The sequence below is a fragment of the Colossoma macropomum genome, unplaced genomic scaffold (assembly GCF_904425465.1).
Source record: "Colossoma macropomum unplaced genomic scaffold, Colossoma_macropomum, whole genome shotgun sequence".
In the NCBI taxonomy this organism is placed as follows: Eukaryota; Metazoa; Chordata; class Actinopteri; order Characiformes; family Serrasalmidae; genus Colossoma; species Colossoma macropomum.
This window is the reverse complement of record NW_023494789.1, coordinates 26,169,612-26,193,185: the sequence shown is the minus strand read 5'-3', so window position 1 is coordinate 26,193,185 and position 23,574 is coordinate 26,169,612. Positions and strand designations below refer to the sequence as shown.

At 39.0% G+C, this 23,574-nt stretch overlaps 1 protein-coding gene across 2 annotated transcripts; it reads right to left on the bottom strand.

Annotated features, from left to right (window-relative positions):
* Nucleotides 1–12,308: 12,308 nt before the first annotated feature.
* Nucleotides 12,309–23,558, bottom strand: uhmk1 (U2AF homology motif (UHM) kinase 1). 2 transcript variants are annotated; one of them, XM_036570680.1, is made up of 8 exons: nucleotides 23,425–23,558; nucleotides 21,502–21,794; nucleotides 21,144–21,335; nucleotides 20,519–20,613; nucleotides 20,354–20,430; nucleotides 20,159–20,257; nucleotides 18,944–19,032; nucleotides 12,309–18,760 (listed from the first exon to the last, which is right to left on the bottom strand). In XM_036570680.1, the coding sequence occupies exons 1-8, from the start codon at nucleotides 23,453–23,455 to the stop codon at nucleotides 18,614–18,616; spliced, it is 1,023 nt and encodes a 340-aa protein (XP_036426573.1). In that variant the 5' UTR covers nucleotides 23,456–23,558; the 3' UTR covers nucleotides 12,309–18,613. The 2 variants fall into 2 exon arrangements, with proteins under 2 accessions (XP_036426573.1, XP_036426572.1); XM_036570679.1 differs by lacking the exon at nucleotides 23,425–23,558 and adding an exon at nucleotides 22,240–23,212.
* Nucleotides 23,559–23,574: the final 16 nt, after the last annotated feature.

The following is a 23,574-nucleotide window of genomic DNA, read 5'->3' as shown; positions in this document are numbered from 1 at the left end:
ATTTGCAGATTTTCTTCCTGTCTTTTTTTCTTTTCTCAGTAACAGCGTCTTGACAGCTACACATCCTTTCAGGCTCATAGTGTTGAGTTGTGGAAGGATGGACAGAAACACCTGTGGATTTTCAGCTCTGAAACAAGAGTGGAGCTTGATTCTGTCCTCTCTCTTAGAAATAAAAGCTTTAGGTACTGTTAAGGACAGTTTTACTGGTCTACAGGGTCTTGCACAGTTGTTAGGAGTCCTGTTTTCTCTGTATCTTTTGATCTTTATCTTGAAAAGTGAATCACTTGTTTTAATGGCCATTTTGACTGAAGGTTAAATCAATGAAAGGTGGTCTCTGACTTTTGCAGAGTACTGTCCTCATCTCTGATCACTGATGGCTGTATTTATGTAAAGGTGAGGTATGAAGTTGTCTATTTATGACAAAACGCATGGCATGTAACCAGTTCGCATTACGAAATACATGAAGGCAATATATAATGGATTTGACTTGAAATTGCAACAGCCCTTCAACACAGAGACACTAATATAAATACAGCAGAAAACCAGTGAGGAACTATTTGTATTTAATACAGGTTTGGGAGAACCATGCACAGTGAGTGGCTTTAAAGTGAGAAACTCTTTGCTAAACTTGAGTAAGTATGAATCTGGAGAGGCCACAATTGAACAGTAAAACCACAAATTCAGGGAATCATCTATAATGAAAAGAGAGTGAGTATCTGAGTGTCTGGAAAATGTGTGTATTGAACTTTTCAGACAATACTGTCTTTGAAACATGCTCCTAATTAAGTTCTAATGTACTTCTGCTTCCAGCAAGAGAATGAAATATTACAGTAACACTGGTGAATAATTGAAAATGCATTTTGATGATGAAACTGGAGAAAGCTGAACTTTCTTTTCTGCTCTGTTCTCTTCAGTAACTGGCAGACTCCCTGCCTATTTTAGGCATATCCTGTGTTTTACAGTGTCTTTCCCTCATGCACAACGACCATGGCAGCTTGTGTCCCATTAATCACTGCCAGCCAGACATCCTGTTTAGACTGAGCAGATTTATGAGGGAGAGTTTTCCTCCAGCACATTCAAGAAAAAGCGAGAGATGAGAAGTTTATCTACAACCCCTGTACAGTAGACTGCGATAATCAAAACTCCAGGACATACTTCAGCTTGCATAGCAGTGTAAACTGGGGAATGGAGGTGGCACCAATCCAATAATACTGGATAAGTATAGAGCAAAATGTATGGAATATTTTTTTCCTTCTTCTGTTTATGGAATATCAAAAATTTGATGTATGTTGAAATATTTGTTTGAAATATTGACTGACTTTGTCAAAATAATGATTTACTATGTTCAAATAATTACTTTTTTGATATATAGTAATTATTTCAACATGATACATTGGAACTTCATCTTAATAACTCAAAATCTCAAGAAAATAAGTCATTATTTTAAGATACTAGGTCAAAAATGAGAAAGTAATGAACATTACTTTGTCAAGATTTTGACATACTACTGCCAGAAACAGAAGGAGGAAAACTCATAGCTGATTTTTTCTTGATCCACTACCTGGTGGGAATTGGTTTCCATAGAAATGTATCACCTGCCATTTATTCACAACTGCACACCTGACCTTTTACTGCACTACAATATATTATTATTATTCCACTTCAATGCTATATATCTCTTTCATATGTGTTTCACTATATATATATATGTGTGTGTGTGCGTGTGTGTGTGTGTGTGTGTGTGTGTGTGTGTGTGTGTGTGTGAATATTTACTTTTAAAGATTTCCCAGAAGGCTTTTTTAAATGCCAAAGAAAGTTAGCCCCAAAGTTTTCTGGAAGCTGCACCTGCCCTCCTCCCTCTGCTTAGATTGGGGGCGACATTGTCAGAATTCATTGGGTTAGAGTTTTTGTTTTTTTCCCCTTCATGCATCCCTCAGGTTTTTGACTCCTATTTTCGTACTATAGATTTCTTCCTTTGAACAACGCCCTGGGTCCTCTGATCAAATACTGTATATGTTCAGTAAACAATGTTAAATTGAATGATTTATAGAAGTGTAAATATGGGCGGCCCTAATTGTGTCCGTGTGCTCCAGACACAACAGTAGCCAGTGCTGTGCATCTTATGTCCTTTGGCGTTTGGTATAAACATTATGGCTGGGTATAAAAACTACAAAGTAAGAAACTTCTGGCTTGGAACTGAATGTAATACTGTGCACCCTGTTTCACCTCATACTATTCTGACACTCTAAACACTTCACAACTTTCAAAGCAAAAACTTTCACTTTTCAATAAAAAGTTTGCTTTTCAAAGACTTACTGTTGCTTACTGAAGAATGTGTACAAGTCGATGTGATAACATACACCACAAATAAAATTTAGATTTTGTATTTCTATATTCAGACTGAAACTGAAACAATGTTCATTCCAAACATAAGCTTCATGTCTCCTGGGTGTTGCTATCTAGGTAAGCTGTGATAAATAAGCTGCGTACTCAGGAAATGTGGTGCAGATAAAAGTGTTCTGCACTCCATAACAGTGAGACTCTTTGAAAAAGAAAAGTATTTAAAGGGGTTAGGTCCTTATTGGGTTTCACTTCATACATTCAAAAGAGGATCAGCACCTCTGTAATGACCTTTTCTGAGTAAGAGAGAGATAATGAGTCTTAGTGCATTTTAAATGCAGCTCCAATAGGTTCAGATTCCAGTAGCCTGAGTCATTTATTTTTAATTCTTCTTTTCTATGACTAAAAGGAGCCCGCATGTGTCTCTGGAACGCTAGCTTTGTTCTTGTTCATAAACATGAGGATTGAAACACGAGGGCAGCCATGCGAGGTGTCATTTTCTACTACCTGAACATACAAATCCTCTTACAAAATCAATTAGAACTCAGAATAATATCTGTGTCTCTTCTACTAAAATGCCTGGAGGAAACGCCACCCGCTCTTCAAACCTCCTCTCATTAAATCCTTGCCACTTGAAAATTTCCCTGTGCTGAATCTTTCCCAAATCAAAGCTCAACAGCGACTGCCATTTCTCTTCATATTCTCACCGTCGCAGAGAACCTTGTTTTTGTCCATTTTGATTTTCTTACTTGACTTGATGGTCGACACTTTCATTTCACACTGAGGTTAAACTCAAAAGACCATGAGGTTTTAAGATGAATAGGTCAAAACCAAAATACAGAAGTGTCTGAAAAGTTACTGTTTGCAGACGGTAGCTGCATGTTTATGCACAGTCATCCTCAGTCCAGGCCTCAATAACACAGGGTCGTCCTCTAGCACTCCTCTCGCAATCTTTTCTATGGCCCCGTTCATAATTCAGGATGGGATTTTGGAGAGATGGGACGATGCAACTCATTCGGCAGTGTTCTGCTCCGCGGCAGATAAATATTCACCGATGTGTCTCATATTCACCTTCCAGCATCAGCTCTTTTCCTCAGCAGGGTCAGACAATCTCTGGATTTGGAGAATTGAAACCTTATGGAGAAACTTTCTGTTACAGTATCTCTTACAGAGATTAGGGGCTATGAGTCCTATATTATATTCACAGCATTCAGAAGACTCTTACAAAAGTGCCTTGTTGTCTACTCAGGAAACATATCCTGGAGCTAGCATGAATAGGTCTAAACATACCATGAAGCTAAGGCATTGCCTGAAACAGATTCATAGCTACATAATACACAGATTACAGGACTTCCGTTGTTGTTTTTCTTAAGTGCACAATTACTCTTCATTTAAATGTTTATGTAAGAGTCTTCAGTTTGCTATTGCAGATTAAGGTTTAGACAGCTAGTAGAAGTGCACTCCACCACCTAGGTGCCATTACAGAGAACAATCTTGTTGCTTGTCTTTCTTGTGTCTTGAGGGGGTGACGAGTCAAGTCAAGCCATACTTGAGACTTAAACGGCTCAAGATATGGGGCAGGATTTGATCATTGCCATAAGGTAGTGGGAGGCTGATTAATTTTTGGCTTTGTAGACAAGAATCAAGGTTTTAAATCAAATGCTACCGGAAGCCAATGATTCAAAGGCAGCATTGGAGTGACATCAGTGAACTTAGGAAGATTGAAGACAAGTTGTGTGGCTGCATTCTGGATCAGTTGCAAAGGCCAAACTGTACAACTGTTGCAATATTCAAGTTTTCAGGTGGCAAGGAACTAAACAAACACCTGAGTGGCCTTCCTGAACAGAAAGGGTCAGATCCCCCAGAGGAAGCCTCCATGACCTGAGTCAGATTTAAAGAAATGAAAAAAAACAGCTTATTGTCCAGCACTATACCGAGGCTATGTGCTGTTTTAGATGCAGTAATCAGGGAGTTCTCAAAGGAGACAAGAAGCTCACAATGAGGGCATACATTTCCAGGGCTAGATAGCAGCTCAGTCTTTCTGGGACTCAGCTTTAGATGCCAGCGTTCTATCCATTATGAAATGTCTGCCAGGCATGAAATAATGTGAGTAGAAATGTGAGGTAGAAATGAATATGGAAAGGAGAGCATGACTTGAGTGTCAGCTGCGTAACTGTGATAGTAAAAGCCATGTGAAAATATTACCAAGAGAGAGAGTATTACGAGGAAAGAGAAGAAGACCAAGCACTGCTCCCTGTGGGACACCACTGGGGAGTCTGTGTGAATCCTCTCCATGCCACCTGATATGAGCCCCCCTCCTGATAGGGCACAAACCACTGCCACGCAAAGCCAGTGATTCCAGACCTAGTGAGGACGGGCAGGATATTACAGTTGACTGGGTAAAAGACTTTAGAGAGGGTAAGAAGAATCAGGACTGATGGAAATTTGGCTGATCATCTAGGGGTTAGAACTAACTACAGCTAGGATTCCAAATAAGATCCAGACATTAAAAATACAACATGTTCAAGATAAAAATAGCTTGTTAAGTGTAGGCAAAACAGAAAAGTACATGTCTGTGTTTACTGTGAATTTGCCATGGGCTGACCTTCAAAAGTCTCAGTGCAATGAACAAATACTCCATGAGATGGAATTCATATCACTGTGGTCAACCATATGTTATTTAATCTGCTTAGTTACCCCAAAACAGATGGATAGATTACTGGAGTTGCAGAAAAGGACATGTGTAAGCTTCACAAGAGATTACACTGATGCCACTCGGGCCAAGTCATTGACTGGTCTTACTTTCCCGAAATGCTGACCGCAGGACCCGCCAGTCCAAATAGATAAATAAGCAGATAAAGTGCCAGAGCTGATCTGATAAGCAGTCATACCCAACCTAAGACAAGCTTTAAGCCCTGCAGATACGGACATACTCTCATCTCGGTCCTTCGCCTTGTAATAATCAATGTCAAAGAAGCCCGAGTCTCACAGATTCCCATCAGCGATATTGCGACCTCTGAAGTTCCAGAGGAGGACGACAGCGAGGAGGGATGAGTCCTGTCCCAGTCAAGCGAGCTACAGTTTCATCAGTCTTATTGATCAGGAGTGCATGTTCATTGTTGTAGATAAGGTGAATGCTCAATAGAGAACCGTTTCCCAGCAGACCATGGTGCTCTTAATAAAGCTTCTCGAGAGAGAGACAGCATGACTGTAAGTAGTAGCGTTGGGCGGCATGACGGTAATACGGTATACTGCGGTATGTAAGAATGACAATATTTAAAAATGATGGTATTTCAAAATTATTCTATTCTACATCTGAACAGATAAGTAAACACTACTACTCATTTATATTTTAAAGGCTCACTGATTGGTGGTGTGGGAGTTCACCAATAGGTGGCACTATCAGAAAAAGGGGGGAAATCAGAGCCAGGAAAAACCTCACAAAAACTGAACATGATAGCACCAGAGCCGGTTTATGAGGGGCCTGGCTACTTCCTATTTCCCCCATTATATCAAAAACAGGACTGCAAAACAGCAGAGGACACCCGTGAGGGAGTCCTCAATGAATGGCAGCAAATGGAGCTCAACGTCTAAAAATGAAAAGTTAAAATAGTTTCTAATCTCTCGCCAACAATGTTTCTTTAATTTTAGAAAGTAGAAGGATGTATTTCACAAAAAAAAACAAAACAAAGAAAGCTCACCTATGTATTTCCTTTTTTCTACAGCAAACAGGTTTTGGGCAGCAGAAGGCGGGCATTACTGCTAGTGAGTGCTGATTGAGGTGCTGTTTTAAACTCCTATAACTCGAGTTTAAAAACTCTTAAAAATATAATAGTAGTGTTAAAATGTTTTATGATATTCAGTGTTCAGGAAATGGTTGCATTCTTGTACATTAAAAATGTTTAAGCATTTATAAACTATGATTTTGCTCAAATGCTCCATATCAACCCATTCATTTTGGACTTGCTCGGGAGCTCCCTCTAGCGTTTGAGAAACCCAGAAGACATTGTAGAGTGGTAATTCTCCTCTCTGATAGCACCCAGAGAACTTGTATTGAGGAAAATTACCACTCTGTAATTTCTCAAACGCTAGAGGGCGCTCCCGAGAGAGTCCAAAATGAATGGGTTGATATGGAGCATTTGAGCAAAATCATAGTTTATAAAAATACATATTCATTTCATGAACACAGAACAGTATTAAACATTTTAACACCACTGTTATATTTTTAAGAGCTTTTGAACTCCATTTAAAGAAATTTAATTCGTTGCCTCATGTACGTTCATGTCAGTGAGCATGAACAGCCAATGAGCTGCTCCGCTTGCCCACCAATCAGCACTCAGTAGCAGTAACGCTAGCATACTGGTGCCCAAAACCCATTTGCTTTAGAAGAAAGGAAACATACTGGTGAGTTTTCTTTGCTTTCTTAGTGAAATACATCCTTATACTTTTTAAAATTAAAGGAAACTTTTGAGCAAATGATAAGAAACTGTTTTAACTTTGTTTTTAGCCATTTAACGCCCTATTCAGAGGACTGGCTCATGCGCGCCCTCTGGCATTTTGCAGTCATGTTTTTGATATAACAGGGGAAATAGGAAGAGGCCAGACTCCCTATAAACCAGCTCTGACAACAGCTCAGCTACAGCAAAAACAAAACCCGCTCAATTTCAGCTTTCATTCCAACACCAGTCACTCGCCTTTGCAGTCTTCTCTAAACAGGTGTCATTTTAGGTGTGGCATGTTTGGCTTGCTAACCCTTTCCCAAACACCACAGAACAGTTTCAATTTCAGCTTACTGTCACTCTCCTTTTGCTCTCAAATATTTTTATCTAAATCTGTGTCAACAGAACACAAATTTTCAGAATCAAACCTGTACTGTGATGGGTGGCAGTGTTTGGGTCTGTAGACTGCTCACTAAGCTAACGTTAACGTGGCCTGTCAGGCTACAGATCCAAACACCACAGAATAGGTTGAATTTTGCCTTTCTGTCCCTTCAACCAATGCTGGAGTGGATAATCGGGAAAATTGGAAGAATTTCCAGAGGGCTGGTGTAGCATATTGGGCTGGTTACTGTAAGCTAATGTATAAACTCAAGCTTATAAGCACAAGAACAACCAGTCAACCTATAGCCTAAATGTTGCATCCAGGTGTACATCTACAAATTAGGAGTTAAACCAGTGGCCCCTACCTCGTGGTGCAGCCCCAATTTGCTGATGGTAACTGAGTCCTGTATAGTGAGTGGATAGAGATTAGATGAAGCTGAAGATGAAGCTTCTTATTCTCATTTTTCATAAATGATGTGGCAGTTGCATTCAGATACCAGTACGAGTGCTAATGTGTAACTGCTGCACTATTTAAGGTGGAACAGAAACTCAAATTAGAAGCTAACATTAGCCTCAAGATATTAGTCTCCAGCCAGACGGTGAATCTGATGCTGGCTGACACAATAGTGCTCTACAGAGTTCATTACTGTTTTTTAATTAAATAAAAATGAAGATGAACAGCAGCGGCAGGAAATAAAGAAAATGAAAACGCAGATTTTAGAAAGACGTGTGTGTGTTTGTGTGTACAGTTTGGGGTGGGCTGGTCTGCATCACCATGTAACTCCCGGTCAGAAAACTCCCACAATGGCTCGGCTTTCAACGGGAGCTCGACTTCACTCTCTCAGATTTTAATCATTATTTTTTATCATCCAAACTTGTGTCAGCACTGAAGTTGGATGTGATCTTGACCCTGCTCCTACTTCTCTCCCTAAGATGGTTTTTGATTGTGTTCAAAATTATATTTTAACTACTGTGAACTGTCCTCTGTCAACAGGTGCTTTTCTGGACACTTTGGAAACTGCCTGGGTGAAGCCTCTGCTAAAAAAGAGTAGCATGGATCCTTCCATTCTAAATAATTTTAGGCCAATTTTAAACCATCCTTTTTTAAAAAAGGAAAAAGTCTTAGAAAAAGTCAAACCCTCCACTTTTTCAAAAAGAGAAAGTCTTATGAAAAATGTCAAACAAGTTATATGAGAAGTTTTAATCTGGCTTTCGTTCTAACCATGGTACTGAAACAGCACTGGTTTGTGTTGTCAGTGATCTCAGGCTCAGCACTGATGCAAAAAATCTGGTCTTACTGGATTTTAGTGCAGCTCTTGATACATTGTCCACTTATTTGGTAATACCATATACTGCCGTCATTTCTGGAGACGGTTTGAAGGTATTAAAAAAGGGGATACCACCCAACACTAGTGTGAAGAGTTATGAGGCCTTCAGAAATCAAGCACAGGTTCCGGCTCTATTTTTACCTTCCATCGCATTACCACCGCAATGGAAATACCAAGTTTTAGGAGGCAATGAAATCCAGCAGCAAAGCAAATTGGCTCCACTGGTGCTGGACAGATGACTCATCCTCCCTTCTGAAGGACTTTCTCGAGTACTATTGCAATCCCCATTTTTCCAGTTTTGCCTAAGCTTCGTCTCTGACAATTTATATCATGCTTGTATGAGCCGAAAGCCATCTGCAAAACCAAATAGAAGTTGGCAGACAAGTGCAGATTTTACTACAGAGTGAAAATGTGGCTTAGTTTCACTGCCTTGGCCGGTCTACTCTGCTTCCCTGATTCGCACATTCAGGGCTATCCCAAAGTAGCTAGCTGAGATAGGGAGTGGACTATAAAACCTTATGACAGCAAAGGTGCATCAATGCAGATTTGCAATGCTCACTGGAAACATAACGTGTAGTAAATTCGTTCAGGTTTATCAGGGTGTGAGTCAGTGCCCTACCAAGGAACCATGATGCCTCACCAAACCTACCATTTTGTACACACTTCTATAGTGGCTAGTGGCAAAAAACGAAGTGAAACTAAACTTTGTACACGTTGTAGCACTGCTTGCAGCACACATTCAGTAAAAGGCTACAGCCATTAACATAGAGGAATGTCCATGCATCACTTCTTATTGGTTTCATTTTAGGGGTGCAGTATATGTTGTTGGGAGATAAATTAGCAGACATTTGTGTGAAGACTTCTAGCAATTTGTTGTAAATGTGGCTCGCCTGCTGATTCTCTCCTGAATGTGAGGCTCCTTCCAACAGACCTACCAAGGATTTCTAACCCTGTATTTTGCTAAGCTGCTGTTTTTTTTTTGTTTGTTTTTTTAACTGCCACATGGATGCACTGAAACCCAGAACCTACAGCTCTGAGCTCTGTCAAAAACATGTAAATGCTGGAATTATACAATAAATCTTTTTCCAATGATTGTGGATTGATCTTCAGTTGTTCACATAGCGCGATTTGTCTAGACTGTCCATGATAACTGAATTGATGCCCAAACAAGTACCAGTATTTCTTTTCTGTTCTTCTATATGCATAAACAGCTGCTTATTAAGCACTGTTATGCATTCTTTAAATGTGCAGTAAATAATCTGAGCATAGACATAAATACACATTTTAATTATCCTTTGTATTTAATAGTGGATTAAATCCAATGCTGTACTTTTTGCTTCTTGGCAAAAAAAAAGGCAAGGCTTAAATGTGTTAGCATGATTTATTTTTAATGCCACTTCCATGACTCAACTTATTGCCTTCTGTCAAAACAAGCACTTTCTGAAATTGTCCATCAGCTTAGTCTCGGCTCCTTGAACCCAACAGTGCGCATTTCTGGTGATTGTTTGGTTGCCAGTTATCCACTTAATCTGTAAGAAAACAACTGTAAAAAATGGGTGGTTGGTGTGAGTGCATGTTTGTCCCAGCTTTAGGATTAATGGTGGCAGGTGGCTGTTCAGATGCATGGTAATCCACAGGTGCAGCCACAGTGTTTAAGCTGGAAGTGTTGTCCAGGTGCAGAGCATGACGTCAGGAGTGAATAGGCACCCAAGCAAGCAACAGGCATCATCTGACCCAAAATGAATCCCACATTCCATTCTCTCCGCAGCCATTTCTGCTTGTGTACACAATTGAGCGCACAGACAAGTTTGTGCAGTCATGCCTGAGTTTGAGGGGAAAATAGAGGGTTGCCAGGTACCACACTTTCAAACTTTTTGAATTCTATATAGATCTGACCATTTTCTGCAGCAAACACAGTGAAACAGCTTGGGTTTTCTTTTGTTGTTCATTCAGGGACAATGCAGATGTTGTGAGTGACTGTGCATCCACAAATAGGCCAGACATTCACAGCTTCTTTTATTAGACTTGCTGTAAAGTGTGGAGCCCATAAACAGGCATGTGTGTGGCTGTACAGACAGCTACTGCAGGCCTGTAATATAGACACTCTACAGCGGGTGTCTGGGAAGCATTCTTGGTCAGTAATGAACCTACAAAACAAGACAGCAGGTGTATGAGAGAGTGCGGTTACAAAAAAATAGATGATAGAATCTAAAATATACACTGGAACTAGTTTAAAAGACTTTTCCTTCTTTATAAAGCCTGCATGAACAATTTTTAAACATTTGATATACACAGTGCCGTGCAAAAGTCTGAAACCACTTTTCAGTTTCCAAAAGATTTCAGTGTAAAAAAAAGTAGGAAATGTATATTTAATAGATGAATGAACAAACCCTCCAACACTTTATTACTTTAAACTGTATCGGTCTACTTTTTGCTTTTGTGCACACTAGTGCCACTTTAACTCTTACACATTTCTAATCTTAAAGCCATTGAGTTGCAGCTGTCTTCCTAACAAAAGTTATTACTGATATTTCGTTTCCCATCACAGACATTCACACAAGCAACTACTCAAAACACATTGTAGCTGCCTCACACATTTCCTTCTCATGTATATTCAGAAAGGATCTCTATTAGAAAATGACACTCCTAACAACCTAGTAGACCACCAAAACTCACCATCAAAAAACAGCACTTCAAACTTTCATCTTTGAGATATAAAAATCTGAAAAATAAATAAAATCCACAGGTATTTCTGTCCATTCTTCCACTGTGAGAAGACAACGCTATGTGCCTAAAAGAATGAGTAGCTGTTAAGAGGCTGCTAATGAGAAAGGAAAAAAAACAAAAAAAGAAGAAAAATCGCACAAGAACTGGACATCTGAGATGTGAAGTATGGTATTAATGAACTTGTAGTTAGGATTACTTTGATTGTGAGAAGACAAAAATGCAACCAACTTCTAAGGCTAAACTTTGGAGGTGTGGAAAAATATCCTTGCGCTGTTCTTTGAAAAACTGAAAGCAAGTCTCCTGAAAAGAACAGAAGCTATAATAACAGCAAGGAGTGAACACACTAAATACTGAAAATATTGATATAAATGTAGTTGTTGAAGCCTTTGTGTATTTTCTGCTTTTTTCCCCTGACACTAAAAAATAAAAAACTTCTTAATGGGCATTTTAACTGGAAATTAAGTTAAAAAAGGGTGTTTTTTTATGTATATGAATGAGTAGCATTGTGTTTTCTTTTGCACATGGTGCTTTGCCTCTTAATGAGGAAAAAAAACACACATCTTCCTGTACAAGTCATTATAAATAAGCCTGTCATACTATTTAAAGTCTTAACTATAATGTCTAATGCACAAAAACACCACTTTTTATGTCATTCATGTAGCTTTTCCTTTTTAATGCTAGTGCTGCCCCCAAATGACAGAAAAAAGGCATTACAATTTGGTGAGTGGATTTGTGCTTGAATGATCTGCCATTATGAAAGACTATGCTTTAAATGCCCTCTTTTACAAAATACTTGATTGCTGAAAAATGCTATGCAGTTGTAATGTTTTATAATGTTTTTTAAGTTGTTTTTCAATTCGGTTTGGCTTTAAAGTTGACTGCTGGCCTGGCTGAGAGTGCCTTCGAAGAGTGAGCTTCGAAATAAGCTTTTAAGGAAGGGAATATACATACTTGATGTCCTAGCACTGAATAAAAAACACTCAATTATGCACCCAAGACCTATTAAACAATGGTGAGAATGTTTCTGCTGTAAAAGGTGGGAAAATTTATGTCCAGTAAATCATGACCTCAAGAAAACACAAAGCCAGTGGAGTAGTAATTGACATTTTATTGTGAGAAACATGACCATCACTCATTCATTACAGAGTTATGTGAGACAAAAGCATAGGCTTGCCCAGGCTATAGTGCATGTACAATCTGCTGTGACAAGTTTCCCCAAACGCACTGCAGCTCTAAGCTAATCATAAAATCGATTTTCACTGCAACACTCTCTCTAATAAACAGGTGTGGATCACTAGAACACTCCTCCCTTTGACCTTATGGCTACAGTCTTTTTGGGGAATCCAACTCTGTTCATTTTAGCTCATTCAACAAAATAAAAATACACACGTTCACATCCAAATCTACATATTTCATTTGGTAAATATTCTACTCTGTAACAGCTTCAAATTCAAGTTTTCCACCCAGCACAGCTTTCTATGTGGGCTATAAGGCAGAACTCAGATCAAAACATCATCTTTCCTCCTGTCTCATCCAATCTTTCCCACGACGGTCTACAGTGTAGTCAAACAGATAAGATATACAAAAAGGAAGGCAATGGTGGAACTAGTGATTGTCTGAATACACAAAACTAAAGGAATCTCAAAAGAACTGTGGCTTGCATTATTTTTAACAGTATTACCGTACGGGTATCGTTCCACGTCTACCAGCCCACATTGCAGTTTTGTCATTGAGCCTTTCAGTTGTGATCAATCATGAAAAACTGCAATTACATTTAATTTCCATAAGTGACCTCTTAGTCTGAGTGTCATAATCAGACTGTCATTATCAGTATTTTACCATTCATTTTCACTGTTAAAGCTGCAGCAGTCATTTTCTACTGGTAATGATCACATCTTTAAATCACATTTTAAGAATATACAGTACTGTGCAAAAGTCATTCCTTAACTTCCAGTCAAAATGGCCATTAAGTACAAGCTATAAACTTTTATATATTTTGAAGATATAGAGAAAATGGGACTCCTAATAACTGCAATACCTGGTACCGCCATCAAGCTTTCATCTTTGAGAGAAAGGAGAAAAATCAAGCTCCACTCTTGTTTCAGGGCCTGTTTTCACAAAGCTTCTTAAAGTAGGAGTGCTGACTTATGACCGCATTCATGTCTTACTTATGATGATCTTACTGACAGGAACAGATCCTAGTTCAGCACTCCTAATCTGAGACGCTTTCGAATAAGGGCCCTGATCTGGAAAAATCCACGAGTGTTTCTGTCAGTCTTTCCACTGTGAGAAGACAACAACACTATAGGTCTGAAAGGATGTGTAGCTGTCAGCACACTATTACTGAAAAAGGAAGACCATTTTCACCAGAATACTGGAACTGGACATGTGAGATGTGCAGTAGCGTTTATGTTTACAGACTGAGGAGTCTAAATTTGTAATTAGGATTTTGAGAAGCAGAAAATGCAGCTCATTTCTAAGACTGAACTTAAGAGGTGTAGAAAAATATTCCTGCAGATTTCTTTGAAAAATTGAAAGCAAGTCTCCAGAAAAGAACAGAAGCTCTAATAAAGGCCAAGGATGGACATAGTAAATGCTAAAATTTTAGTTGAAATTTAGTTGTTGAGGTTTCTATGTAATTCTTTATTAAATATATGATTTTCCTGCTCCCCCCCCAGTGCGAAAAAGTATGAACTTGCATGTCTGTTTTGACTGGAAATTAAACAAAATAAAGGGTCGTCTCTGACTTTTGAGTAGTACTGCAATACAAGATACAATTGTAGTAAACATATATGTGTGTGTGTGTGTGTATATATATATATATATATATATATATATATATATATATATATATATATATATATATATATATATGAGAGTGAGATAACACTGTTTACTGCCTGATCAACCACTGAAAAACTGAGACCCGTTATACCAACCTAATTCATTCAAAAAGCCAGAAATCCCACATCACTAAACATCTCTGTAACAAAGCAGTATGTAAAGCACAACAGGCTTCAGTCTCGTCCAACCTAATCCGCTCTCTCTTCATCTGTAAGCATACGAGCATCCTGTTCTACAACTCTTTACTCTCTACAGATATTTGGTTGATAATTAGTGTAATCAAAGCCTATACATTCCACAAAAGCTGTGAGACTGTTTAATAGAAGTAAAAATTATTTGCTTTGTAAAATTTATTCACACATACCTGTCTTTTTACAGCACCTATGAGCTTCCCACCAGCATAAATCCACACCTAAAACATCCTGAGCAGGTCAGTTTGACCATCATTATCAGTGCGAGATCCAGTGAGCCTCTGCCCAAGGAGCTAATTCATACTCAATTACATTTTGCTACCTTTCTGCTCACTCTGTAAAATGTAGAAATTTAGAGACAAACCTTTTTTAATTAGATTAGCTCCAAAGTTGCACCTGAAACAACTTGGAAACAAGTTGGAATAGAGACAATCGCTGCACTTCATTGCCGAGCAGCAAACTTAGAAGGTGAGAGAAGGGGGAGTGAATAGTTGCTGCCAAGCCAAAATTGCATTTGAGCTGGCAGCTTTGTTCAGCAACCTTTCTAAAGAGATCAAGCAGTAAAGGGCATTCTGCTCCCACGGCTGGGTGTTTGTCCACACCCCATGGCTTTTTCCTTCAAAAAGCTGCTCTCTTGCACAAGACATAACACAAAAGACCAGTACAACCCTATCACCCTCTCTCTCCACTCAGGATGTTGACAGCCAGCCAGGTTTAGTATTCGCAGCAGCTGCATCTCAAGCTCAGCAGGCAACATTTCACAAAGTAAATAAAAAGCAAGTAAATAAAGACGTAAATAAATCCACAGTGTAGCCTTGGGTCATTTTTGCTGTTATGGTTTGACTCTGAACCGTCAGTTTAGCTCTGATTGTTGGCACTTTTTCCATAGTTGTTAACTTCACAATTTTACACAGTGTGCTGAAACAATTTCTCTGAGAAGGCGAGGGGGCTTACTTTTGTGCATTTTAATTCTGAAAGCCCCCAGACTCTGGCAGTAGATAAAGACAAAAGAGGAAAAGCAACTCTTCTAAGGGAATAATTTTCAAATCATCCTCTGGGGCAAGACAAGGTTCTTTTGGAATTTTCTCTGCATACTTTCTGCACCATTACGTCAGTGTTATAAAACTAGTTTAGTAGTGTCCGGAGTGAACTAATGCGTGTGGAATGGAACAAGCTTATCAGGGCAGGTTTGTCTAACCTGGTTTACCGCATCATATCCTACTTCGCCCTTCTGGATAAGACCCAAACTACTGACCCATGAACGAGCACAACCGCTGAAAAGAAACTGAACAAAGAGGCATGAAATTCGAGAGGACTGTGAGGTTACATAGGTAACTCTCAGTGACACAAGATCATTTTAACACTACACAAGCAGACACAGAAGTCATGGTTCTTCTAATAGACTAGTTACTAGATAGCACTGTTTACACACTTTTGCAAAGAGAATGGATCTGCCGGCTGGAGTTGGGTGTAAAAATAGTCTATGAGGAAACAAAGGCACATTGATGATTCATTGTATCTTCCTCAGTAGTCATTCAGGAATCTAAGGGAACCCGGTTTTACCACTTTTATGTAAATGTATCCACTTGACCCACCCTGCAATCCAGAAATGGTTGAGATCATAACATCACAGGCAGTGCACAGCCACATCTTCACAAATCTCTTTCTAGATTTAAGCTTTAATGTACCATTCCAACACATGAGCTCACTCTGAAAGATGATTCATAATCATAGTTATCAGCTTGTATTTTGAGGTAATGTTGTCTGAAAAAAATCCATGGTATTTTCACTACTTTGTATGTGCTTACTATAAATTGTAGGTCTCCTGTAACTCATTCAGGAGAGAGTATAGAACAGAGAATTTAACTGTCTTATTAGAGTCATTTCAGTTCATTTCTATCCAGGCCACCAAGGAATTCATTTGGAACAATTATTATATTTGCCTAATAGAGGCTCTCTCTTCATGCACAAAGCTTGGAGCGTCTGGAGAAATGAAAAGCAGTACAAAAAAACGTACACTGAAAGACCCAGCAACATCAGCTTTATGCTTTACCTTCTATCAAAACCAATGCCTTCAGTTTAGAACCTTCTCATTCAGAATCAGAATGTAGGTAATCATTGAGCACAGCCGACTTTCACTGCACAGACTTTCACACACACTCCGACAAAAAGCTTAACAAATGTCCTTTTAAAGAAAATCTAGCAGTACCCTGTCCAATTCAACAGAGACAGCTCACTAACAAACTACAATGAAGAGCTTAGATCAGTAGTAATGTGCAAAATCTAAACTTCAACACTCTTACAAACTTTTGCATCCACAAAAACTGCCTTAAACCCACTTCTTTTCACATTGTCTTGTACACTTACATACATTTCTATAATGCAAAAGACAGAAGAAGGAACGGCTTTGCATTTCGGATGGCAGCTCAGGATACTCGAAAGCTCTGAAGACTATACAGAAAAAAAAAAAGCTCATATCAACCAGAAAGTGTCTGTAAACACTAATGATCAGATTCAAATGCATATACTTACTGATTAGAGAGCTTCTATAGTTTCGAAAATTAAAATGTGCATGCAAACTATTAAACTGTTACCGCACAGCAAGAGAGTCACAATCAGGAATTTGTAAAGCTATTTTTGTTTGTATCAAATGTATGGTATTTTTCTATTCTCGAAGGCAACAGAATCTTTCCTCACATCCCAGTGGTCACCAAAATAGCTTTGTATTTCTTTAAATAAATCATTTACAGTTCTAAAATATGGTTCTTAAGGTCACTGACTGTTGATTCTCATATCGCACACTCTAATGATCTTTTGATCTTTAAGAGGTAAATATCAATCTCATCCTAGAGATTTATTTTTCTTCTTTCTCCTTTTCGCTGGGGTTATCACCTTTTTTTAAAATTCCCTAACTGTGGCTAAACAAATGTTAGGCAAATTCAAGTACCATTACTATTTTAAGTGGAAAAAAACACAAAGGTAACAAAATCAAGATAAAACCACTGGTTTGTGCCAGATGCCAAAAGGCTTAATTTGTAATTCAGCCTATAATCATACTGAGAAACAATAAATGGACACAGAGTATTAGCCATTTCATAAAGGTGACCAACAGCTTCCAAAAAACAAAACAAAACAAAAAAAATGTATACTACTGTTGATTATGAATACAGCAGAATGCACAATGTGCTTCAAGATCAGAGCACAAAACTGACAAGCTTGTATGAAGACAGCATAATAAATCCATGAGTCAAGGTAGTAGGCTATTCACAGTTGCAGTCTAATCAACGCAAGAGGCAAGCTTAACTATTTCCTTTATCTTTCCCAACACCAGCTAGCAAAGATATTATATGGAATCTCCATTTGCAAAAACTGAAAGAAAAAACACTAAGGGTCAGTTGCATGGACATGGATTAAGCCCAGTCCTGGACTAAACTGCCATGCCAAAAATACTATTTAGTCTTGGCTAAGGCTCAATCTGGGTCTGGGAAACTGGCCCTAAGAATTCTGTACCACTATGTTCAAAGTGTTTCTGAACAAATTAGCATTCAAACAGACACCATACATTAGGAATTCAAGTTCTACAGTAAAAAGCTGTCACCCTGCAGAAACTTACAAAGGGTTTGTTTTTTTTAAGATTTTGGGCTAGACATAGCATAAACGGGTGCTGCAGTTTCTGCACTTTACAAACCCCCAGTAAACTGAAAATGAATATGACTACCTAATACCTTTCAAAGGTTGTTTGTGCTCAGAGTCTGGTTTCAATCTAATGCAGTTTTAAAGCTCTTTAGAAGAAATGTAACCACTCCAAAGTGCAAGCAAGGCAGTGTGTTTTGCCAGTAACTCATAAATATGTGCACACTGGAAAGACTTATAGATTTTAGGTAATCAACAGATAGGACTGAGTAAACATGGTATAAAGTGATTAACAGTTTTCAAAAATCCAAGCAGCAAACCTACATACTCAATATTACATAAACTACTGACTATATTGTGTTTCACACAGCAGGAAAGCACATATGCAAGCAGTACTGGATCACTGAAAACTGTCAGTCACATTTTCCTTTCATTTTTTTTAAGGACTTTGTGATATTTTATGACTAAAAATGACATTACAGTCAGACATTATTGCATGATGTGAGCAAGCCCCGGTAACCTTTAGGTACTGAAGACATAGAATCAGGTACCGGTCTTCACGCTACGTATGTGTATGTGCCTTTTATAATGCTATATGTTTTTAAAGGTAAACACTTCATGTAGTACAAATGATAATCTTGGTAGACACAGTATGGGCTTAACAACTGCTAAGCAACTGTCATAATGGAATAGATTGCATGAATGCATATGATTATGTGCGTGTAGCCCCTTACTGCACAGTTTGATACAGATAACCTCTCTTATAGGCACTCAGTGGGTAGAAGGTGGCAACCACAAACTTGCCATCAAATGTCCGGCCTGTCAGCAGCCTCTGGGCTTCTTTGGAGTCTCCAGCATTTGCATACTCTACAAAGACCTGCAGGCAGACGGTGGTCCATTACAACATAACCTCAGTACTAATATATATTTTTTTAACCAAAGTAGAAAAAAACCACAAGAAAGCCAAATAACAGATTAGACACTTGTTACCCACCAATTATCCCAATTTCAGGACTATGAGACATGAATATGTTGTCTATCAGAAATGATAAAGACTTACCTGGCCTTTGCCAGGATTTTCTTTAGGAATCAACAGGGATATGACTGAACCATATTTCTGGCATTCTTCCCTCATGTCTTCCATAATTTCTAAATAATAAAAAAAAAATAATAACTAACAAACAAAATACACCTGCTAATTGGAGAGCCTATATGGGCAACAGTCCTTTTAGGTAACAAAAGACTAAAAACCATACTGGCAAATCAAGGCACAATCAGAAAATAATGTCATGCACTATGGAACACTAAAAAGTAGAGGAGAGCAGGGCACAACCTAACAGTTTGTTTTTTGCTCATTAATTTTAAAGAATTTGAGCAAGTTTAATCATTTTTATACAAGCAACCCATACATCTATGCTACAAACAAACACAGTTTATTTCCAGTACCTACAGATTAATAATTCAGCAAAAAGCAGAGAGAGTAAAAATGTCACAGTAACAGACAGAGGGGCTAGATGTAACGGTCATCAAAATGACTGGTAAATCGATGCAAAGCACAATTAATACAATTCGGCATTGCTTGACTCAGATGAACGTTCCAATCTAAATACATAAAATGTCACCAAAATAACTGTGAAAGTTACAAAGTCCAAGAGCATATAGCAGCATGATAAAACTGAAATATATTTTATTTATGTGACATCCATGCATAAAAACTTCCAAAAAATGACAGTTTATATAGGGGACATATAGACTTGTCCCACTGTCTCTCTAGGGAGGTTTAAATGTAAACACTGTAAACACTTACCCCACCATGTGAGGCTGCACTTTAGCCTGGCTCGCTGTTACTGTGAGTTATTTACATTTTTAAAAATGGTGCTATATTACAACCAGTAAGATTAAGACAAGGGAGATTAAAATAATATATGTGTGAATTCTGTGACTTATACACACAACGCAGTGATTGAAAAACAAAGTTACATTTATGGTACAAAAACTTAAGGGTGAATCTTATATATCTGAATATCTGTCCACTTGCTGTGAAAATTCAGATGACACTGCTGTGGGGATACAAGGACAAGACTAAAAGCACAATCTGATTAAACCTACTTAACTATATACAATATCCATGTTATACAAATGTTATACATGTTATACAAATACCATTACCCTGTGGTAGTTTATGCCCTGCTCTTTTCAACAGGTCGATTAAACCTTAGCTGCCTTTAATGTTACCTTGATTTCAAAAACTTAAACAGCTGACAGTACCACCCACCTTCGTATTCATCATCATTGTGCAAATGACAGTCATCAATTACGTTGAGCAGTCTAAGGATGGGTGTAGGGAGCATAACCAAGTCTTCAATGTGAGGTGCTGAGAACAAAGTAATTTTCTCATTCATGTAACCACAAGTCTATGTATCTGGGTAATGCATCACTGTGATAAATGTTCTACTTTAAATGTTCATACCAAAAGGAATACTGAAGAAGGGACTGATCAGTGCAGCTTCAGCCGTGCTCCTGCGATTGGGGTTGTTGTGAAGCATGCTAAAGACAGAAAGACATACATGTCATTCACATGTGCAAAAACCTACACAGAGTTTAGACTGTGAGTGTTTTGTATACAATTGTCTACCTTTTGATAAGATCTCTCAGATGATAGACAGGAATCGCAGGGTACACCACAGAATTGCTTGAAAAGATATGATCTACAATTGCTGCACTGTTGTTCTGCAGAAGAATAGCACATAACAGTGTAATCAAAGCAGCCATCATTTGTACTCACAGCATGTAATCACATCCAAATGATCTTCTAGACATTCAAATTCTGAATATTCATTTACTCTAAGTAAATGTATAGTCATAGTTAATATGTTCATATTACTGAACTGAGAAATCACTTCAATAACGCACAAGTAAATCGACATTACTTTACAAAGGAAGACCACCAGAAGACAAAATGTAGGAAGATGGCTGAAAAAGATGTGCTGAAGCTAACTAATATTATGAAAGATAAATATAGGAAGAATTTATTTATTTTAAAAACATTATGTTGTTGATATGCTTGAACACACCTCACTTTAATTATTCATGTAAAGCACTAAAACTTGTTTTTATCTTTGCTTGTTTGTATGGGTCATTTTTTTACTTTTAAATGTTTGGGTATTAAAATAAAACCTTCAAAACACTTGCTGTAACTTCCATCTGAAGTTTCATTAGCAATGATGTATAAATAGCAAAGAGCAATATCCTCTACTGACCTTCCATTCCTGAGACTTGATGGTTTCTTTCAGTTTGATTCCTGAGAACATTTCCAGCAGAATGATGCCCAAGCTCCACAAGTCCACAGCGGTAGTGCAGCCGGAGTCTCCCTCCAGCCCTGCCTTGGCCAGTGAATTCTGCAGCTCTGCCTCTGGGGCCCGGTACCCATCAGTCTGGATGTACTTCACATCCTGTGAGGCACAAACATGAATCAGCATGACAACACTGTGAGCAGCCATCTCAAGGCGAGAGTTCGTGGTAAATATTTTAAAAGCAATGACAATCATAATATGCGCATATATAGTGTTTTTTTAATTTAAGCAACTGCATCATTTTAGCCCACAACCAGCTCCTCACCTGGTGCCCCTCTTTGAAGCTCAGCCCAAAGTCAATGAGCTTAAAGCACTCATCATCGGGGCTCCAGAGGATGTTGCGGGGCTTGAGGTCGGCGTGCACATAGCCCTCTCTATGCAGAAAGCACAGAGCCTCGAGCACGTCACGGGCGCAATGCTGGATCAGCCACATGGAGTGACCCTGGTTGCTTGCTCTGACCAACAATTCTGACACGCTCACATCCAGAAGCTCAAGCAGTAAACAGCGTGTGGCTATGCCCAGTGGGTTATGGTGGGTGAACACTCCATACAGGGTCACTACAGATCAAGAGCAAAACAATGCAGGTGAACATCCCATTTAAGACCAATACAGATAAGAGGCAAAACAGTCTTCTGCAATGACTGAACTTGGTCCTAAAGTACCTCTGTCCTAATAAACTTGACCCATTTAGTTAGCTAACTAACCCTTGAAGTGGCTCTGTTAGAGCAGTGACTGTCATCTCCAGTTCTGGGGACGACCTCCCCCAAACAAGTGCAAGTCATAAGATACATAACCTAACTACAAAGCCCTTCATGAAAAGGGGTCCTCAGGACTGGGGTTGAGAGCAACTGCGCTGGAGCAGGGAAAACACTAGCTACAGTATGTGAGGCACAGGTTTTCCATTCCAGGATCAGGGATGGTAATTACAGTGCTTCTGCTCTGACTGTGCCCAGTGCTTATCCTCGTTTCAGAAGCACTCCAGATGCATGCCAGTCTACCTACCGATATTTTTGTGTCCCTGGATATCCTCCAACACAGCTCTCTCCTTCAGATACCCGTAATCCCCGCCTTGTGCGTCCGCCTGGAACTCCTTCACGGCGGCCGAGCTGGCTCTGCCCGAGCTGACCGAACTGACCCGGTACACTGAGGCCGAACCCCCCTGCCCTAGGCGGGCCTGTACCTTCCACATTTCGCCGAAGATCTCGAAGAGAACCGGCTTCATGGCCTCGTCTGACGACGGAGCTACGGGCAGCACCGAGGCGATACTAACGGGGCTGCTTCCTGAACCACAGGCCATAACGGAGCTGAGCGGCTAGGTAGCCATTTCAGTCAAAGGAGGAGAGAAAAGGCTTCCCTGCTGCTCACTGCATCCCAGGCAGCAAGCTACACTACAGCCACACTAACGGCAGCTCACTAAGCGGTTGTGAACACGGCTTTCTTTCATTTGGAAGATTTAAAATCAGCGGACAGACTCGACCTCTGTGTAAACGCTAGCTAAGCTAACGCGACAGTGCGAGTTACAGCAGTAAGTTAACGAAGTTTCCTCCAAAAGCAGTTCAAACACCACAGCTGTAACTTTCAGCCTCGCTGCTCACGGCATATCGAGCACTACACAGTCCACTCCGAAGACTGGAATGGAGTATCGTATATAATGTTACATGAGAAAATAATAAATAAAACTGTTTTCCTTGGTGGTAAAACTCAACATTCCAGCCATTGTTTTGGCGGCCATTTGATCGGAAGTGAAGTCACTACTTACCGGAAACTACTTCACTCGACTGCGCATCTTTATTTATTCATGTTTGTTGCCAGAACCGAAGCAGTTAGCGTTAGATGATCTAAAATGCAGGAGTACTATTAGTAATAAAATGTGTAAAGCAATAAAGTCTCAATATAACGAACATGAGTCATTTTTGTTTGTCATCTTTTGCTGTGTGGCATGCATAGACAACAAAACAAAAATAAACAACAAAAACAAAACAATAAACAATGTAGACCCTTACAGACGGCACCATAGGCAGTGCCATAGCACGACACACCGAAACACATTTTAGAGCAGTAGCTGCAGAAGATACGTATTATTCTTACTATGTAAAGAGAGAGAGAGGGGAAAGGAGTCATGCACAAAAAATCAGCTAATCACTTTTAACTTTAAATGATCTGTAGCTACGTTACAGTTGAACATACCTTCTAGCCCTTCATGAATTAAAATGTCCATACTAAAGCATTTTTAAAGAAGAGAAATAAATACTTTATAAATAAAAAATATACACTTAATAAAACTGAATTGCAACTACTTCAAGTGAAGTTAAACAGGTACCATGTGCCGTTTGAAGT